The 15,895-nt window shown below is 38.9% G+C and overlaps 1 protein-coding gene across 9 annotated transcripts; it reads right to left on the bottom strand.

The window, feature by feature from the left end:
* LOC102705465 lies at nucleotides 1–15,162 on the bottom strand. Of its 9 annotated transcripts, none has more exons than XR_005812592.1 (13): nucleotides 14,405–15,162; nucleotides 14,111–14,264; nucleotides 12,850–12,924; nucleotides 10,153–10,951; nucleotides 6,910–8,903; nucleotides 4,624–6,671; nucleotides 4,411–4,530; nucleotides 2,171–2,316; nucleotides 1,736–1,826; nucleotides 1,567–1,660; nucleotides 1,259–1,408; nucleotides 725–1,177; nucleotides 1–648 (listed from the first exon to the last, which is right to left on the bottom strand). XR_005812592.1 is itself a non-coding variant. In XM_040528095.1 (9 exons), exons 5-9 carry the CDS (start codon nucleotides 1,744–1,746, stop codon nucleotides 470–472), a joined length of 879 nt encoding a protein of 292 aa, XP_040384029.1. In that variant the 5' UTR covers nucleotides 1,747–1,826; nucleotides 2,171–2,316; nucleotides 4,411–4,530; nucleotides 4,624–6,671; nucleotides 6,910–8,560; the 3' UTR covers nucleotides 38–469. The 9 variants fall into 9 exon arrangements, 2 of the variants coding, with proteins under 2 accessions (XP_040384029.1, XP_015697327.1); XR_005812591.1 differs by having other exon boundaries at nucleotides 3–648; nucleotides 1,259–1,660; nucleotides 10,153–10,246; nucleotides 10,832–10,951; XR_005812586.1 differs by having other exon boundaries at nucleotides 1,259–1,660.
* Nucleotides 15,163–15,895: the final 733 nt, after the last annotated feature.

Raw genomic sequence — 15,895 nt, 5'->3', positions numbered from 1 at the left:
ATTACGTAGCTTCATTCTAGCGGAATCAGATCGAGCTTAATCAAGTGTGTGCTTGACAAGATAGCTAACTAGCTAGCTAGTCCTCTGCTGTCTATAAATAAGAGGGCCGGATCGATGCTAACATGCATGTACTCACCTCTTATATACCTACCTTAGCTACATATATAGCTAATATCTATATATATGTATACAATCTAGCTGTAAGAAGGCGGAAACACATTAATTAATTCATATATGGCCTCCAAGAAGCTCTGGTTTTTGTTGGTGGCAATATTTGTTGTCATGGTGATCTCGAGGGGAGCACAGGCTGCAAGGCCTGAACCACCTCCACTGATGACCACATCAACACGCAGCAACACTACATGATGAACCACCTCATGATGCACCAGGTATTCTCATAATCAACAAAAAGTGTGGCATGCCACATCTTAGGAAATTTGTGGCAAAGGACACATCTGTATAAGATCTCTCAACAAGGGGCAAAGAAATTGATCTTCCTTACATGTCCCATCTTATCCACCTTCATCTCTGACCCTTGCTCTTCTTCCCCCTCCTTTTGCCTTTCTTGCCCTTCCCCCTCCTTCCCCTCCTTCATCAGGGTTACCTTCTTGCCCTCATTACCATGCTTCTTCACCGGAGTTAGCTTGACTGCAAAACACAAATTTTAGTTTAATCTTACACACACTTAAGACACTTCAAGAGAGATCAGATTAGACATTCTTACTGTTATGAAAATCAATGTAAGCTTCAGCATTCAATTCGTCAACGCCAGCTTTTATGAGCCTATGGAGCTGATCGGCCCAAGCAAACACAACTCTTGTGCTTGATCTTCCGTGTTCCAGAGGGTAGAATAAATCCACTGGAACAGTAGCATCAAGCACTATATCCAATCTGTTCCTTCCAGATAATCTAGTGCCAAACTCATTTTGGTTGCACAGAAAGATGGAGCAACTACCTGTTTGCCACTTTCGACTACCTTTATCGTGATAAATATCAGCGATTACCCTCTGGAAAGATTCAGCCTTTTCTTCTAGGCAATCAATGTACAGCATGACAAAATCAGATCTGAACTTGTCCAAAATCTCTGAAAGCTTCTTGATTTTAGACTCATCATTATCAACCATAACCCAGTAGGTTGATACCCCAGGAGGACGAGTCTGCTCATTCGATTTTTTCTCTGAACAATTAAATATAAAACAAAGTGAGTGAAAAAGAACATAATGCAATAAAGTAGACGAAGGTGGAGAAAGCGGCATACCGAATTTTTTCTCCAAATCGGTTACGACTTTAGTGGAGCTTAATCTGAAACAGGTATGTCCACTCAGAAAATCTGACCATTTTTCCAAATTTTTCTTGGCGATGTCTCTTAGTAGTACAACATGGCCATCAGTCTCTCTTATAAAAGAATCTGTCAAGGACAATAATTCCCTAGGTTTCCAAACTGTGACAAGGGACTGGAAATGCACTCGTAAGCTCCTCAACAGAAGAAACAGGTCCCTGTTAGGATCCTCCATTCTGACGTGTTTGTGGTGAACGCCTCTTACACAAGAAGTTTAAAGGAATCACCTCATTACCAGCACTGGAGACGCCGATGTTCCTTGTGATGAATTCAACATCAGTTGATGCAAGCTGTCCTCGAGTAGAAAGACCTGGATTCATACTAAAAAAAAGACAGGAGAAAATCAGCACAAATCAAAATAATTTTAAACCACTAAAACAATCTATAGAGGATTACCAGTGGTGCATGTGGTGAGGTGCCTATTGCCACACCCATGGTCAAGTATCCTGAAGTAACCTCCACCAAAGAGTCATGCATGGATAGGCATCTGCATCAATCAGGTGGTTTAAACCAACAATCTACACCGGACAAATAAAATAGGGAGGTTTTAAACCGTTAGATTAAGCAATATACACTCTACAACCCAGGAGGATTCAATCTATCCAGACAACTCATCCCAGTTATACAGACCAACTCATGAAAGCCCCACTTAAAACGACGAGAGGATACCACGAACCGAGTATCCAGCCAACATCCGGCGTATCAGCCGCAACATTTTAGGAATCTTCACGCCTCTCTCTCCCCTTCCCCCCTAAACCCTAAATCGCGGCCACCTCAAATCCCGAGGAACACACAGACAGAGGAAAGAGACGACGAGAGGATACCACTAACCGAGTGTTGTTGAGTGCTTACTGCCGCCACCAGCCAGCATCCGGCGTATCAGCCGCAACATTTTACGCCTCTTCTGTATCCTTCAACTGGGTCTGTAGCAATCTTTTCGTTGCATTCATTTGTGCCATACATCTTAGAACTAACAGCTGCATGCAATGGTCCCATCGTACAAATTAATTAGGGGACAAACCATTAGTAGAATCTATTGTTTCTCTCCAAAAAAATTTCGATAAATAAAATACGCGGCAGCAAAGCGCGCGGAACAAAAGTAAACAGACCAATAGAGCAGAGCAAATCTGAATCACATTGTGAATTCAGATCGAGAACAACAAGTAGAAGTTCACTACGTGAACATTAGTGTATATATTGTGAAAAAACAAAAACGAATTCATGCTACATAAAAATCATTGTCATTATGCCATACTACTACTACACGTATATCCCATACAGAGTATTGCCAATCTGCCATAAAGAATTAGAAGCAAAACAGAGTTACAAAGTTGTTAACACCAAAATTTGATAAATTTCCGTATTGGATTCAGATAAGGAAAGATGCAATCGTCGATAGACATTTTATCCGGAATCATGAAGGCTAAGGCTTGACGGCGTAAATTTATCTATTAATTAGAGTTAGTTAGAGTTTTTATTTTATCTCTAAGAGAGTTAGAGTCCGATCGAGACTTGTTTGTTATCTTTTATCTATTAGAATCCGTGTCGTATTCAATAGAAATTAGAGATGGAGTTTGTTATTTCTTTTTATCTATTAGGAGTCGTGTGTTGTGTCCGACATGGACTACTATCCACCCGAGGGTATAAATATGTATGCCCTGGGTAATTGTGAATCATCTACACATCAATAAATCAACTACTCTCGGCGCATCGCCACCCTCCTAATCGATGTTTCAACTCCGGCGAAACTTGGCACCTGACGCGGGGTTGCATCGCTTCGATCTCTGATGGAGGGGTAAGTCCTATGTTCCGCCAAGCCAAGGTAATCGTATTGACTAGATTATAACTGTCTCGGTTCAGTCTGATTTTCTAATCTAGTTGTGTGATTGCCAGTTATCGTATCAGTTTTAGCTTAAGTTACTTCGGTATCTTTGAGTTAATCCGGTTGACCACTTTAGGTGGTCTACATTGGTTTGATATTCGCTATTTGACATATTCAATCTAGTACTATCTCGGTTCGATCCGATCTAATAAATTGCGTTTATCAGATGGTTTATATCAAATCGATGTATTTTGCTCATCGTTTTATCAGAGTAACAGCCGATAAGTTAACGGTCATCGGATCGTTGGCTTGATAGCAATCTAGATCTGTTTAGTATCATAGCCTGACATTGCTAGACGTAATCTTGAACTGTCTCAGTTGGGTCCGATCTTCTATGATTATTCTTAGCAATTTAGGCTAGATATTTTATAGATCTTGGTCGTTTGTCAGTCGTTTATAGCCAATGATCTTTGCCGATCTACATTTTCATTATATTTACCTCAATAAAATAGCCGATTGCCTTACTGCATTACCTTTATACTAATCGGCTTGATTCTGTTAGATCGGTAGTTATTTATATTGCATTGGCTAATGAGGATTGCATACTAATTGGTTTTGGCCGATCGTAACACATGAATCATTATTTATTCCAAGTAATTCGTCGGTTTATTTATTAGCCTTACCGATCTTCATGTTTCCTATAATTATATCGTGCTCGACTGCATACTATCTTAGTTAAGTCCGATCTATGTATGCTTGGTTCAATCTAGTTATAGGGGCTCGTCCGATCGTTTAAGATTAACAAGTAACTTGGCAGATTACGTTGATCTAATATTTAATTCAAGTCTATTTATTGAGTTTCTAGCCGATCCAAGTTTTTTAGAGTCGATCGTTCATCCTATCGGCTAACCATTGCAGCATCAACATCTGATCAGCCGGATTATTAGTTACTTATCGGCTCAATAGTCGATCGGCTTGTTTTACTATTTATCTTGTCAGTTACAAGATCAAACTGATCGACACGCCCGTGCACCTTCTAAGAATTTAGGTCCTGTACTGAACCTGTCTAAGATTGACTCCCATGCTTTCATGTGTGACACGTCAACGTTCATATTTTGACGTCAACAAAAGTAAATCCTTCGGGATACAACTCACGACCATCTAAATTGCCCTGATAATGTAGAAACCGACATAAGAGAAAATATTGGACATATCAAATATTAAAAAACAAAAGTCGATATGAATTTACCGTCAGTAACTTGGAATAGATACCCATAAATTCATAATCATCGTGAACTTCTTTTCCATTGTTCTCCCATCTCTCCTTTACCAATGGCACAGCACGTGCTAGTTCTCTCTCCTTCTCAGCCTATCAGTACACCATGGTGACAAATTGTCTTTTACCACTAAATAACAGATGAATTACTTTATTTCTTATTGCTTATTTTAGATATATACATACCTCATACTTTTGTTGTTTTGGTTCTTGCTTTTTTTTCTTTTATTATGTAGCCGATCAACCCAATTCTTTTTTCACTTACATCCGCCGCTCCGGGTCTCTTTTTTCATCAGACCAATACCATGGGAAATATTACCAGGTATCTTGGACCCTGTCTCTAAATTGGATTGGTGAGTTGTATTCCCTTCAACCATTTCTTCCACTTGCTTTCCAAGTGTGTCAAGAGCATTATCAACAAACACAAAATACTCTTCAAAATCTGCTGCACGAGATGCCAAACTGATAAATTTGTTTGAAACTTATATCGATGTGAAGCATCCAGCTTGGGATTCTCTAGGACATGTCTTCTAGATGTATCATGGACAACCCCATGTCGTGCTTCTCGTGTCCATCTGTTGAGAATATAATATTTTGGTAATTGCTTAATATTCATCACATCAAGAATCTTCAATGCATGGCTTCAAAGTATTCCTACCCTCTGAATGATTTACAACAACCATATACTCTTCTTCAATTGTTGAATCATCATCGAGGGATCTTATGCCAACAACATATGCCCCCACCCTCATCCAATACTTTCGTATAAGCCGACATTGATCTTTCATATTCTTTTTGAAAGGCCTCAAAAATCTATGGGGTGTAAAGCTTACTTGCTTGCAATAGCATAGGAGTTCTCATTAGGATGTGTGGCAACTTTTTCCTTGATTCATACACCGAGTTGATCTCCTTATCGCTCTTTCCTTGTATAACTCTTTCAAAGTGATTAAGAAATTGTACAATGTTTAACTCAGAATTTAAATGATCCTTCAGATCACTGTTTTGTCATTCACTCCATTGAGTACTTCACATTCCTAAGTGTACACATTGATCATAAAGCATTCAACCCACTTTCCTTTCAACTTATAAATACTATCCAACCATGTCTCTTTGTGAACTTTCGTCCTCGAATCAGCAAAGACTTGCTCAAATTTTGCCACATTCTCATGTTCATACATGCAAGCACTAAAATCAGCCAGAACATTAGAGCCATCACTAGTCTTGTGACGGTTTATATGTTTGATTGCATTTTGCATTATGTGAAAAGTGCATAAACCATGCCATGTTTGTGTAAATACCTCAAAGATAGCCTTTCCCATTGCAACATCTTGATCAGTATATATAGTTCTTGGTTGCTTGTGATTGTGGCATGACGAAAAGGCATCAAAAAGCCAACGGAATGAGTCACATGTCTCATCATACATGAGTGCATGCAGCTCCAAAAACTATTGTTTCTCTGAAATGATTAAATCCAACAAATATACCAAATGGTCGGTTTTCTCTGTTTGTCCCAAAGGTTGTATCAAAAGTAACAACATCACCAAAGTGATCATAATCGACTATCATCTTTGCATCAGCCCAAAAGATATTTGTTATTTGCTTATCAGTGACCAACTGCAAAACATAATGAAAAGAAGGATTTTCTATGGCCTTATTCTTAAAATAGTTTAATAAGCTCCTAGCCTCACCATATTTCAACTCTTTTTAACGTCTAGTTCTCAAATAATTTTTTTGATCATGACAAGTATAGCCAAGATTAGATGACCCACTAGCATGTCGAGCAGCCAATTCATGAGCGATTCTGGGTTGAATAACAATGGCATCTGCCATTTCAATGTCAAAGGCTTGCAGTTCAGAAATCTTGCGCTGAGATGACATTAAATGAGAAGTTTCTGGCATTTGCAGTATATGGTTGTGCTCTACTTCCAGATCAGATATCTCATACTTTTCATTTTCTCGATTCAGTGAAAGCCCGATGCGGACATTACATCCAATTCTCGTCTCAGCTCGAGGATGCTTGGTCAAGCAATCTCTTTTATCCTTGCCTCGAAAACCTTGTTTGGAGCAAACAAATCTAGCTGATGTGGTTTTCTTGGTTACAGGATTTTTATTGTCATACTAGCTTCTTTCTAACATCAAAGCCCATCCGACCTCCATACATGACCCAAAAGTTCCAAGCCTCCTTTGTATCACTAAGTGACATGCCCATTTGAGGCACCCAACTAGGTACAACTCTGCAAAAATATCTGGTTTAACTGAATACTATTATAAAGAACTTAGGTAAATCACACTATAGAACAAGGTAGAAAAATAGACCACAATATGAACAATTCTATTTAGTAGTATACATGTCCAAATTACAAGTGAAATACATGTCCAAATTAAAAGTGAAAACATATAGACTAAAAAAATATAGAAGAGAAAGACACACTATGAGGGATCAAACAAGAGAAAGTTGATTGCATCACTTACTTCATCGATGCAGTGGTATGATCATTTGGATGCTCCATCAAGAAGGATTAGCTTGTTCTTGTTTTTTTCTTCCTGCAGGATCATTTGGTTGCTCCATTGGAGAACGATTTGACTGTTCTAGTTGTTTTATTCAAGGATAAGTGAAGATTGGAGGACGATCCATATTTTTGGCGCCAGAAACAAAGAGGGATGTGCTGCTTTCGTCTGTTCCTATCGCGCTTTGCCGCCGCATATTTTATTTATCGAATTTTCTTAGAGAGAAACAGTAGATTCTACTAATGGTTTGTCCCCTAATTAATTTGTACGATGGGACCATTGCATGCAGCTGTTAATTCTAAGATGTATGGCACAAATGAATGCAACGACAAAGATTGCTACAGACCTAGTTGAAGGATACAGAACAGGCGTAAAATGTTGCGGCTGATACGCCGGATGCTGGCTGGTGGCGGCAGTAAGCACTCAACAACACTCGGTTAGTGGTATCCTCTCGTCGTCCCTTTCCTCTGTCTGTGTGTGTTCCTCGGGATTTGAGGTGGCCGCGATTTAGGGTTTAGGGGGGAAGGGGAGAGAGAGGCGTGAAGATTCCTAAAATGTTGCGGCTGATACGCCGGATGCTGGCTGGATACTTGGTTCGTGGTATCCTCTCGTCGTTTTAAGTGGGGCTTTCATGAGTTGGTCTGTATAACTGGGATGAGTTGTCTGGATAGATTGAATCCTCCTGGGTTGTAGAGTGTATATTGCTTAATCTAACGGTTTAAAACCTCCCTATTTTATTTGTCCGGTGTAGATTGTTGGTTTAAACCACCTGATTGATACTGATGCCTATCCATGCAAGACTCTTTGGTGAGGTTACTTTAGAATACTTGACCATGGGTGTGGCAATAGGCACCTCACCACATGCACCACTGGTAATGCTCTATAGATTGTTTTAGTGGTTTGAAATTATTTTGATTTGTGCTGATTTTCTCGTGTCTTTTTTTTTACTACGAATCCAGGTCTTTCTACTCGAGGACAGCTTGCATCAACTGATGTTGAATTCATCACAAGGAACATCGGCGTCTCGTGTGCTGGTAATGAGGTGATTCCTTCAAACTTCTTGTGTAAGAGGCCTTTCACCACAAACACGTCTGCTGATAATGAGGGGATGTTCGATCACGTATCTATTGGATAAGGGATGTCTGAGATTGCAAATTCCTTTAAGCTTTCTTCATTGAAGGCGAGTTTTGAGAAGGACGTCAGACCTTATCTTACAGAATATTTGATCTTTCCTCGCCCACTTGATACTTCGGTTGAGCAGTTTCATCGGAAAGCCCATGTGTTGTTCGCTCATAGTCCCATTATCAATGATATTATTGTGGCACGTGATCCGTTGAGGTCTTATGCAAACATTGAAATTGATAATGATATGATCCAAGAAGTCTGACCACTCATGTTTTGACAGTATTTGCTTTACTATAGCAGCATCATGTGAGCTAAGATAGATGGGACTAGGAGCGAACAACACATGGGCTTTCGGATGAAACTGCGCAACCGAAGTATCAAGTGGGCGAGGAAAGATCAAATATTCTGAAAGATAAGGTCTGACGTCCTTCTCAAAACTTCAATGAAGAAAGCTTAAAGGAATTTGCAATCTCAGACATCCCTTTGTCCAACTTTCGGAGGAAAAGAGCAGTATCTCCGCATCCAATAGATACGTGATCGAACATCCCCTCATCAGCAGACGTGTTTGTGGTGAAAGGCCTCTTACACAAGAAGTTTGAAGGAATCACCTCATTACCAGCACTGGAGACTTCGATGTTCCTTGTGATGAATCCAACATCAGTTGATGCAAGCTGTCCTCGAGTAGAAAGACCTAGATTCGTAGTAAAAAAAAGACAGGAGAAAATCAGCACAAATCAAAATAATTTCAAACCACTGAAACAATCTATAGAGGATTACCCATTGTCAAGTATCCTGAAGTAACCAAAACCAGAGAGTCCTACATGGATAGGCATCTGCATCAATCAGGTGGTTTAAACCAACAATCTACACTGAACAAATAAAATAGGGAGGTTTTAAACTGTTAGATTAAGCAATATACACTCTACAAACTAGGAGGATTCAATTTATCCAGACAATAGATCCCAGTTATACAGACCAACTCATGAAAGTCCACCACTTAAAACGACGAGAGGATACCACGAACCGAGTATCCAACCAGCATCTGGCGTATCAGCCGTAACATTGCAGGAATCTTCACGCCTCTCTCTTTCCCCTTCCCCCCTAAACCCTAAATTGCGGCCACCTCAAATCCCGAGGAACACACACAGACAGAGGGAAGGGACGACGAGAGGATACCACTAACCGAGTGTTGCTGAGTGCTTACTTCCGCCACAAGCCAGCATCCGGCGTATCAGTCGCAACATTTTACGCCTCTTCTATATCCTTCAACTCCACCCCCTCTCACTCTCTCTCCCCTTCCCCCTAAACCCTAAATCGCGGCCACCTCTAACCCCCCGAGGAACACACACACAGACAGAGGGAAGGGGAAAGTAGACTTACAGTTCCCGAGGGGCACTCAAGCAGAAGACTTCTGTTGGACTGGGCCAACAAGGGTCTTCTTCTTTTTATGGTTTTGTTGTTTACTTTCCTTTTCTTTCCTTTCCTTTAGGGAAGATCTTGGCAAAAAGTATGCGCCATATATACAAATGTTTTAGCCTTTATTTGTTTTACTCACCAAATCCAAAATATAAGCATTTCTAGGATTCATTTTTTTTGCCATAATGTAACCATTCATTGATTCCCATGATTGCCCTGATTCCAATAGTATCAGGGCCTCCGTCCCAAAGTAATTTCATGTTTCACTTATTCCACACATACCAATACAAAAGCAAAAAGACTATAATACTCTCCCTTCATCAAATCTCTAGCATAATATCTAAAAATTGGGTGTCGCATTATTCAAGAGATGCATACCCTTTTGCTTTATTAAACGGTAGGGTGGAATGATTTATGGGTTTCTCCAATTCTATCGTTTTGGTTCTATGGATCCCTCTACATACACACAGTTAACTTAATTGCTTTGTATCCTCATTGATATTTGTTTTTGTGATCACTGCTAGATGCTTATATTATGTATTTATAGCTTTCACGATGGTTCATTTTATACTAATTAAGCATTCCAATTCTGTTTCATAGTTCATACAAATAAACAAGCCTTCTATTTTGCAAATTGATATAGGAAAACATAGAAAAGTTATGCACCTCTTCCTTCATTGTACAGCTGAACTAATTCCTTCTGATAGCTTCCCACCTGCAGTTCAGCCAGCTTGATTTCCAGTTCCCACCTCCCACCTCCCTGTATAGAACTACAAGTATGCATATCTATGTGCATGTATTCATTTTGTGTTTCCTGTGAAGTCTAAAAGTTAAAGGTTTATTCTACATGGTCCGGAAGCTAAAATGATTCATTTTATCTATAACAAATTATCTTATCTGTGCAGCTCCATGGAAGACAAATCACAGGAATTTGGCAAGAACATAAAAAACTTGGATATTAAGGAATGACCTAATATCAATTAAATAGGTAGAAATGAGGCTTCGAACCCAGACCAGCCAGCTCCCAGACCAGCCAGCTCACCATCTTGTGGAGCTAGCCGGAAGACCCTTGGGTGTTTGTTAAATTTGGCAACATCATACTGCATGTCCATAGTCTCTTCTAGCATGCACGGTGATAATGTTTTTTTCTTCTACCATACATGCTGATAAGTTTTTTTTCTTCCTACACTATTGCAGAGTTCATACTACAACGCCAATTACTGAATTCTGGTAACAAGGCGTCATGCATATGGTAATCAGCTGCGTATGCTGCCATTTTGAATAAAGAAGGATGATATTTAGTTGATTGCTGAAAGTACAGTGCAGAGATATTAGACAAACTTACTGCCTTGTGTGTGTGTATATGCATATGCATTGGATGGATCTTCGTCTGGAAATAGCTTCAGCAGTGTGCTACAATCCCCCAAGTCCATCAGCTGTCTTTATCGTACCCAAATTGGCCAACCTGTACATGCCCAAAAACATTATTGTTGATACATGATAGTGCAATCTAAACTTAGTTGAATCACTCTTGGGGTGACTAGAAGAACTCGTTGGTTAAAATCTCAGAGACAGTCACTACCCATCTATGAATATCACGTTCCTATTTGAATATTTGTGGAGTGAAAATCAGATAGATTTTGCCCTGTTATGAGGGATATTTTTTTAGCATAGTTTAGAAAATGGATCTGCAGAGTGATACTAATCTATGAATGAGTGCACCGCAATATAACACTGTCTGTTTGCCCAAATAGGTCAGCCACAAATTAAAACTACAGTGTTTGCTTTGCAGTCTCATCACAGCAACCAATATGATACAAAAGCCTTGCCTTACCACTGTTACTAGTAGTATAACAAAACACACCTCATATATCTGTGTGACATATATAGTACTATAAATACACAATGCATCAACTACTACAAAAATCATTTTCACAGGCAGTCAAAATGGGTTTTTATAGGCAGGCAAGTGGGCAGGTTGCCAGTACCTAAGGCCTCTAAAAATCATCACTCGTCAGGTTTCGTAGGCGGCTGCCAAAATCGAATTTCACATGCAGGTTTCTAAAGGGGTTGCTTCCAAAAAGACACTTGCCTGTGATAATATATTTCCTACTGGCCGAATATTGAATTTTATAGGCACAAAAAAGGTCAAAAAAGTATTTTGAAATTTTACTACGCCATCATACACTGTCGCTCGTCCAAGGTCATGCAATTTTTTGAGCGAAATATGCACACATGCATTATATTATTTTTGGATAATGGAATTCATTCCGACCTTTGTTTTAAAGAAGCTACAACCAACTATTGCAGAGTTTACAAGTCGAATGACTACAGATTAGAAAAATTACAACTTGATTAAATAAGAAAACTACTTGAAATACCAGCTAAAGACATAACACATTGAAACCTCCCATCTATATTAGATGAGAATTTGCATAACCATTATTTATTCCCAGCAACTAGCAAGTTATACATAGTCCTTGTCTTACTTAAACTAGGAGACGTAATCTCCGAAATAAGCGTTTGATTATTGTGCAAATTGAATTTTGCTCACACACTAGTTGTAACCATAGCAAACTGTGAGAATCCGTTCAAACTTTATCAGAAGTTCAACATATTTTTCAAATTTGTTTGAAGTTAGTGCAGTTACAGCGGTATTATCCTTACTGCACCCCAACGATAACCATGTGGTAACCAACCGTTTGGGAACCCTGCTCACATCACCGCTAGCGGTTGACATCAACCCTCAATAGAAGACAACGTCAGAGAGTAATTAAGTTGTAAATCAGCCGTTCGTCCATATCTTGCCACTGGGGGTGACTAGCATCTGTTATGTTTCTGTTTTTCAGAGGGCATGGCTAGCAATTCCTGAGACTAGCCAATATAGTATTTTTTTTTCTGAAATCAATGTTGAAAGTTAGACTCTTAAGTCATTCGCTTGTAAAATAAGGGTACTTTTGAGGCGGTTGACTTAGTGACCGCCCATGAAAATCAATTTACACAAGTGGCTCGTGACAGTGTCTGAGGACCCCTGGTCCATTTTTGTAGGAAAGATTTCTTTTAGACCATTTGTTAAAGGCCACATGGTTTGTAGTAGTATACATGGTAGTAGCATTGTTCTAAAGGTTTCTAAGTATGACAATGCAAATGCACTCAAACAGCTATAACAAGAGCCTTAGATTGCTAGCAAAAAGAAGGAGATAGTGATAAAAACATAACTGCCATATGGTTAGGTCAAAAGTTGTTTCTATTAATGAATGGATATTGCACTTCTATACAAAACTGTTTGGTACAAAACCTGCTTGCACTAGTCAAAGCAACGCAACCCATTTACTACTTGATGCAGCACAACAGAAGTAATACCTTTAGCTTCATCAGTTTGTATCTGGCTTACAAGCTTTGGGTAGGTTGCATCAAACAGGAAAATCATCATGTGGTCTGCAAAAAAAAAATGTTACTCTGTATCTAATGTAAAACGGGATATGCATAGCCGCTATGATGATAGTAAAAAGGACTACCTAAATAACATTTGACAGAAAATCACTCAAAAATCTCTCAAATGTAACTACAATACAAATTAAAATGTAACTAGTACGCAAGAGGTATATAAATATACAAAATCCACCATAGTTCAGTGGAGGAAGCACGCACGTGATCCTTGCGTGCCCACAAAAATCCTTTTTCCCCACCTAGCACGAATCTCAAAGAAATCGATAGATTTGCCCCTCAAATATATTGAAAGTTTATTTAGCAATTCTGAAAATTTGATATTGCTGTGTATGTAATGTAAACTGGTGAAAATATAGCTTGCGAGTAAAATCAGAAAATACAAATGATACGACTATCCACTAATGGTAGAACAAGGTGTCAAACTGACTGTTCTCATGCCTAGCTAGGGCAAACATACATACTACTGTATGTTTGTAGGAGTGCTGCATATCGTAACGTACAGGATGGTTGCAGGTGTAAGGGTGTATCATGTAACGCACCAAAATTATAAAACTAAAAGAAACAAACGTAGTAGCTAGCTAGTAGTAAAAACCAAAAACCTGCAACGAAAGATGAAAATCATCAACAATATCAAACAATCAACCAGTCAATAGAGAAACCAAAAAGGCAGAGAAGATAAAATATTTAAAGAACAAATTCAAAATTGTGTATAATAATCCAATAACAATCGATCAGTCTTTTGCTGATAGATAGATAAAAAGTAATGTGTACAATAATACCAAAACAGAGGAAATTTATGTGTACAATAGAACAATGTCAGAATGGTTGTTGTCATGCTCCCTACTACCTCCGTTTCATAATATAAGATGTTTGACTTTTTTGGTTGCAACGTTTGATCATTCGTCTTATTCAAAAATTTAGTAGAAATATAAAAAATGATAAGTCGTGTTTAAAGTTCTTTTAATAATAAAGTAAGTCACAAGCAAAATAAATGATACTTTCATAATTTTTTAAATAGGACAAATGATCAAACATTATAAACAAAACAGTCAAACATCTTGCATTATGAAACGAAAGGAGTACTACTTATTATAATAGTAATACTATTAATAATTATACATCGAATTAAAGCAAATAGATTCGGGCAAGAATGAGAGTTTGGAGTATGGAGTACCTAGCATGCACAAAAATCATGTGATGCTAGCTAGGGTGGCGTGTAGACTTCATCTGGAGGCGCATGGCATCTGGATCTGGAAGGGGAACTGTTTCAGGCGTACGGGCGCTACCAAAATTAGCATCAAAATGTACTCCGTAGTAATAACAAAAACCTGCAAAGCAAGATGAATATTCATCAAGGATATCAATAGAGAAAAAGCAGAAACAATAAAGAAAAAGAGAGCAAATATTTAACCAACAAACACACACATATACAATCGTAAGCCTTCCTCCGTACATGGGGACTCCTTACCTCCGTATCACAGAGAAGACTGTCTTGTCTAATAAGAGAGAGAGAGTGCAGAGAGCTGACGGCTAGGGCTGTACTACTAGCGGCTCCCCAAGATCTGAGCATGTGAAATGTCAGCCATGCCCCTACCTCCATGCGAGATTCCTTGTATTATCCGCTAATCAAGACTACACTTATCGTCATTTAGCAAGGCTAAATACATATAATAATACAGTTGGCTCGAAGGGATTTAGATAGAAACAACTAGTATACATGCAAATTAACATGGAGTAGTAATGCATGTTTGTAACAAACAAGACAAAACTAGGGATGTATAATACCGGATCGTATATAGTACTTCAATTCATCCTAATTACTCTGTTGCAACGGGATCGATCGGATGCTCTATGTATATTAATCAAATCGAGGGATGTGGAAATAATCAAAGACATATCCCCCCTGCTATACATACATAGATGCATGTGTTGTTGATCTTCTGCACCTGAGATAGAGATCTGTTTGGCAAATCCGGCCGGCGACGGCTTGGTATGCCGGCGGCTGCTCGCCGTCGTCCGTCCGTGCATATGGCATGGCACAGATCGAGACGAGAAGAACCGGATACTGGCCGGAGATCGATTAACCTAGCGCCAAGCCAAAGACGGCCGGCTCCCCGCGCGTAGGCTGAGGCTGGACGGGAACGCACGCCATGGCTAGTTCCTCCGGTCCGGCCGGCCGACGGGCTATGAACTCCTCGTCTATGTGGGGGTGGGGATGGGATGGGATGGGATCTAGCCGAAGTATTGGAGGCGGCCGCTGCACTATTTATTCGAGTTGGGTGGTGGTTGTTGGCTAGCTAGGGTAGACCAGAGCCAGACGGTTGGAATTGAAGAATCAGGAGTAATTAATAGTACCATATATATATCTCCACCGTATATGTATTGGCATTGTTTAGGGAATTTAGTTCGCGAAAAGGATATTGTTATAAAACGTTTGATCGGATGTTGAAAGAGTTTTTTGGATACGAATAAAAAAATAAATTTCATAGCTCGTCTGAAAATCACGAGACAAATCTTTTAGCATAATTAATATATCATTAGCACATGTGGGTTACTGTAACATTTATAGATAATCATAAACTAATTAGATTCAAAAGATTCATCTCACGATTTCTCTCATAACTGCGCAATTAGTTTTTTTATTTTATCTATGTTTGATACTCCATTTAGATATCAAAAGATTCGATGTGATGTTTTTCAAACTAAATATAGTTCCAAAAATTTATTCCAAAAAAACACCTCGAATATAAAGTATTAAATATAGAAAAAACTAATTAGAGAAAATCACGAGACGAATCTTTTGAGCCTAATTAGTCCATAATTAGCTATAAGGACTACAATAACCTACATATAATGATGGATTAATTAGGATTAAAAGATTCATCTCACAGTTTCTACACGAGCTATAAAAGTTTTTTCATTCATATCTCTACCGTATATTTCTTCTTAATTTCATCTA

The sequence above is a fragment of the Oryza brachyantha genome, chromosome 10 (assembly GCF_000231095.2).
Source record: "Oryza brachyantha chromosome 10, ObraRS2, whole genome shotgun sequence".
Classification (NCBI taxonomy): domain Eukaryota; kingdom Viridiplantae; phylum Streptophyta; class Magnoliopsida; order Poales; family Poaceae; genus Oryza; species Oryza brachyantha.
Note: the sequence above shows the minus strand (reverse complement) of the source record. Positions and strands in the feature narration are given on the sequence as shown.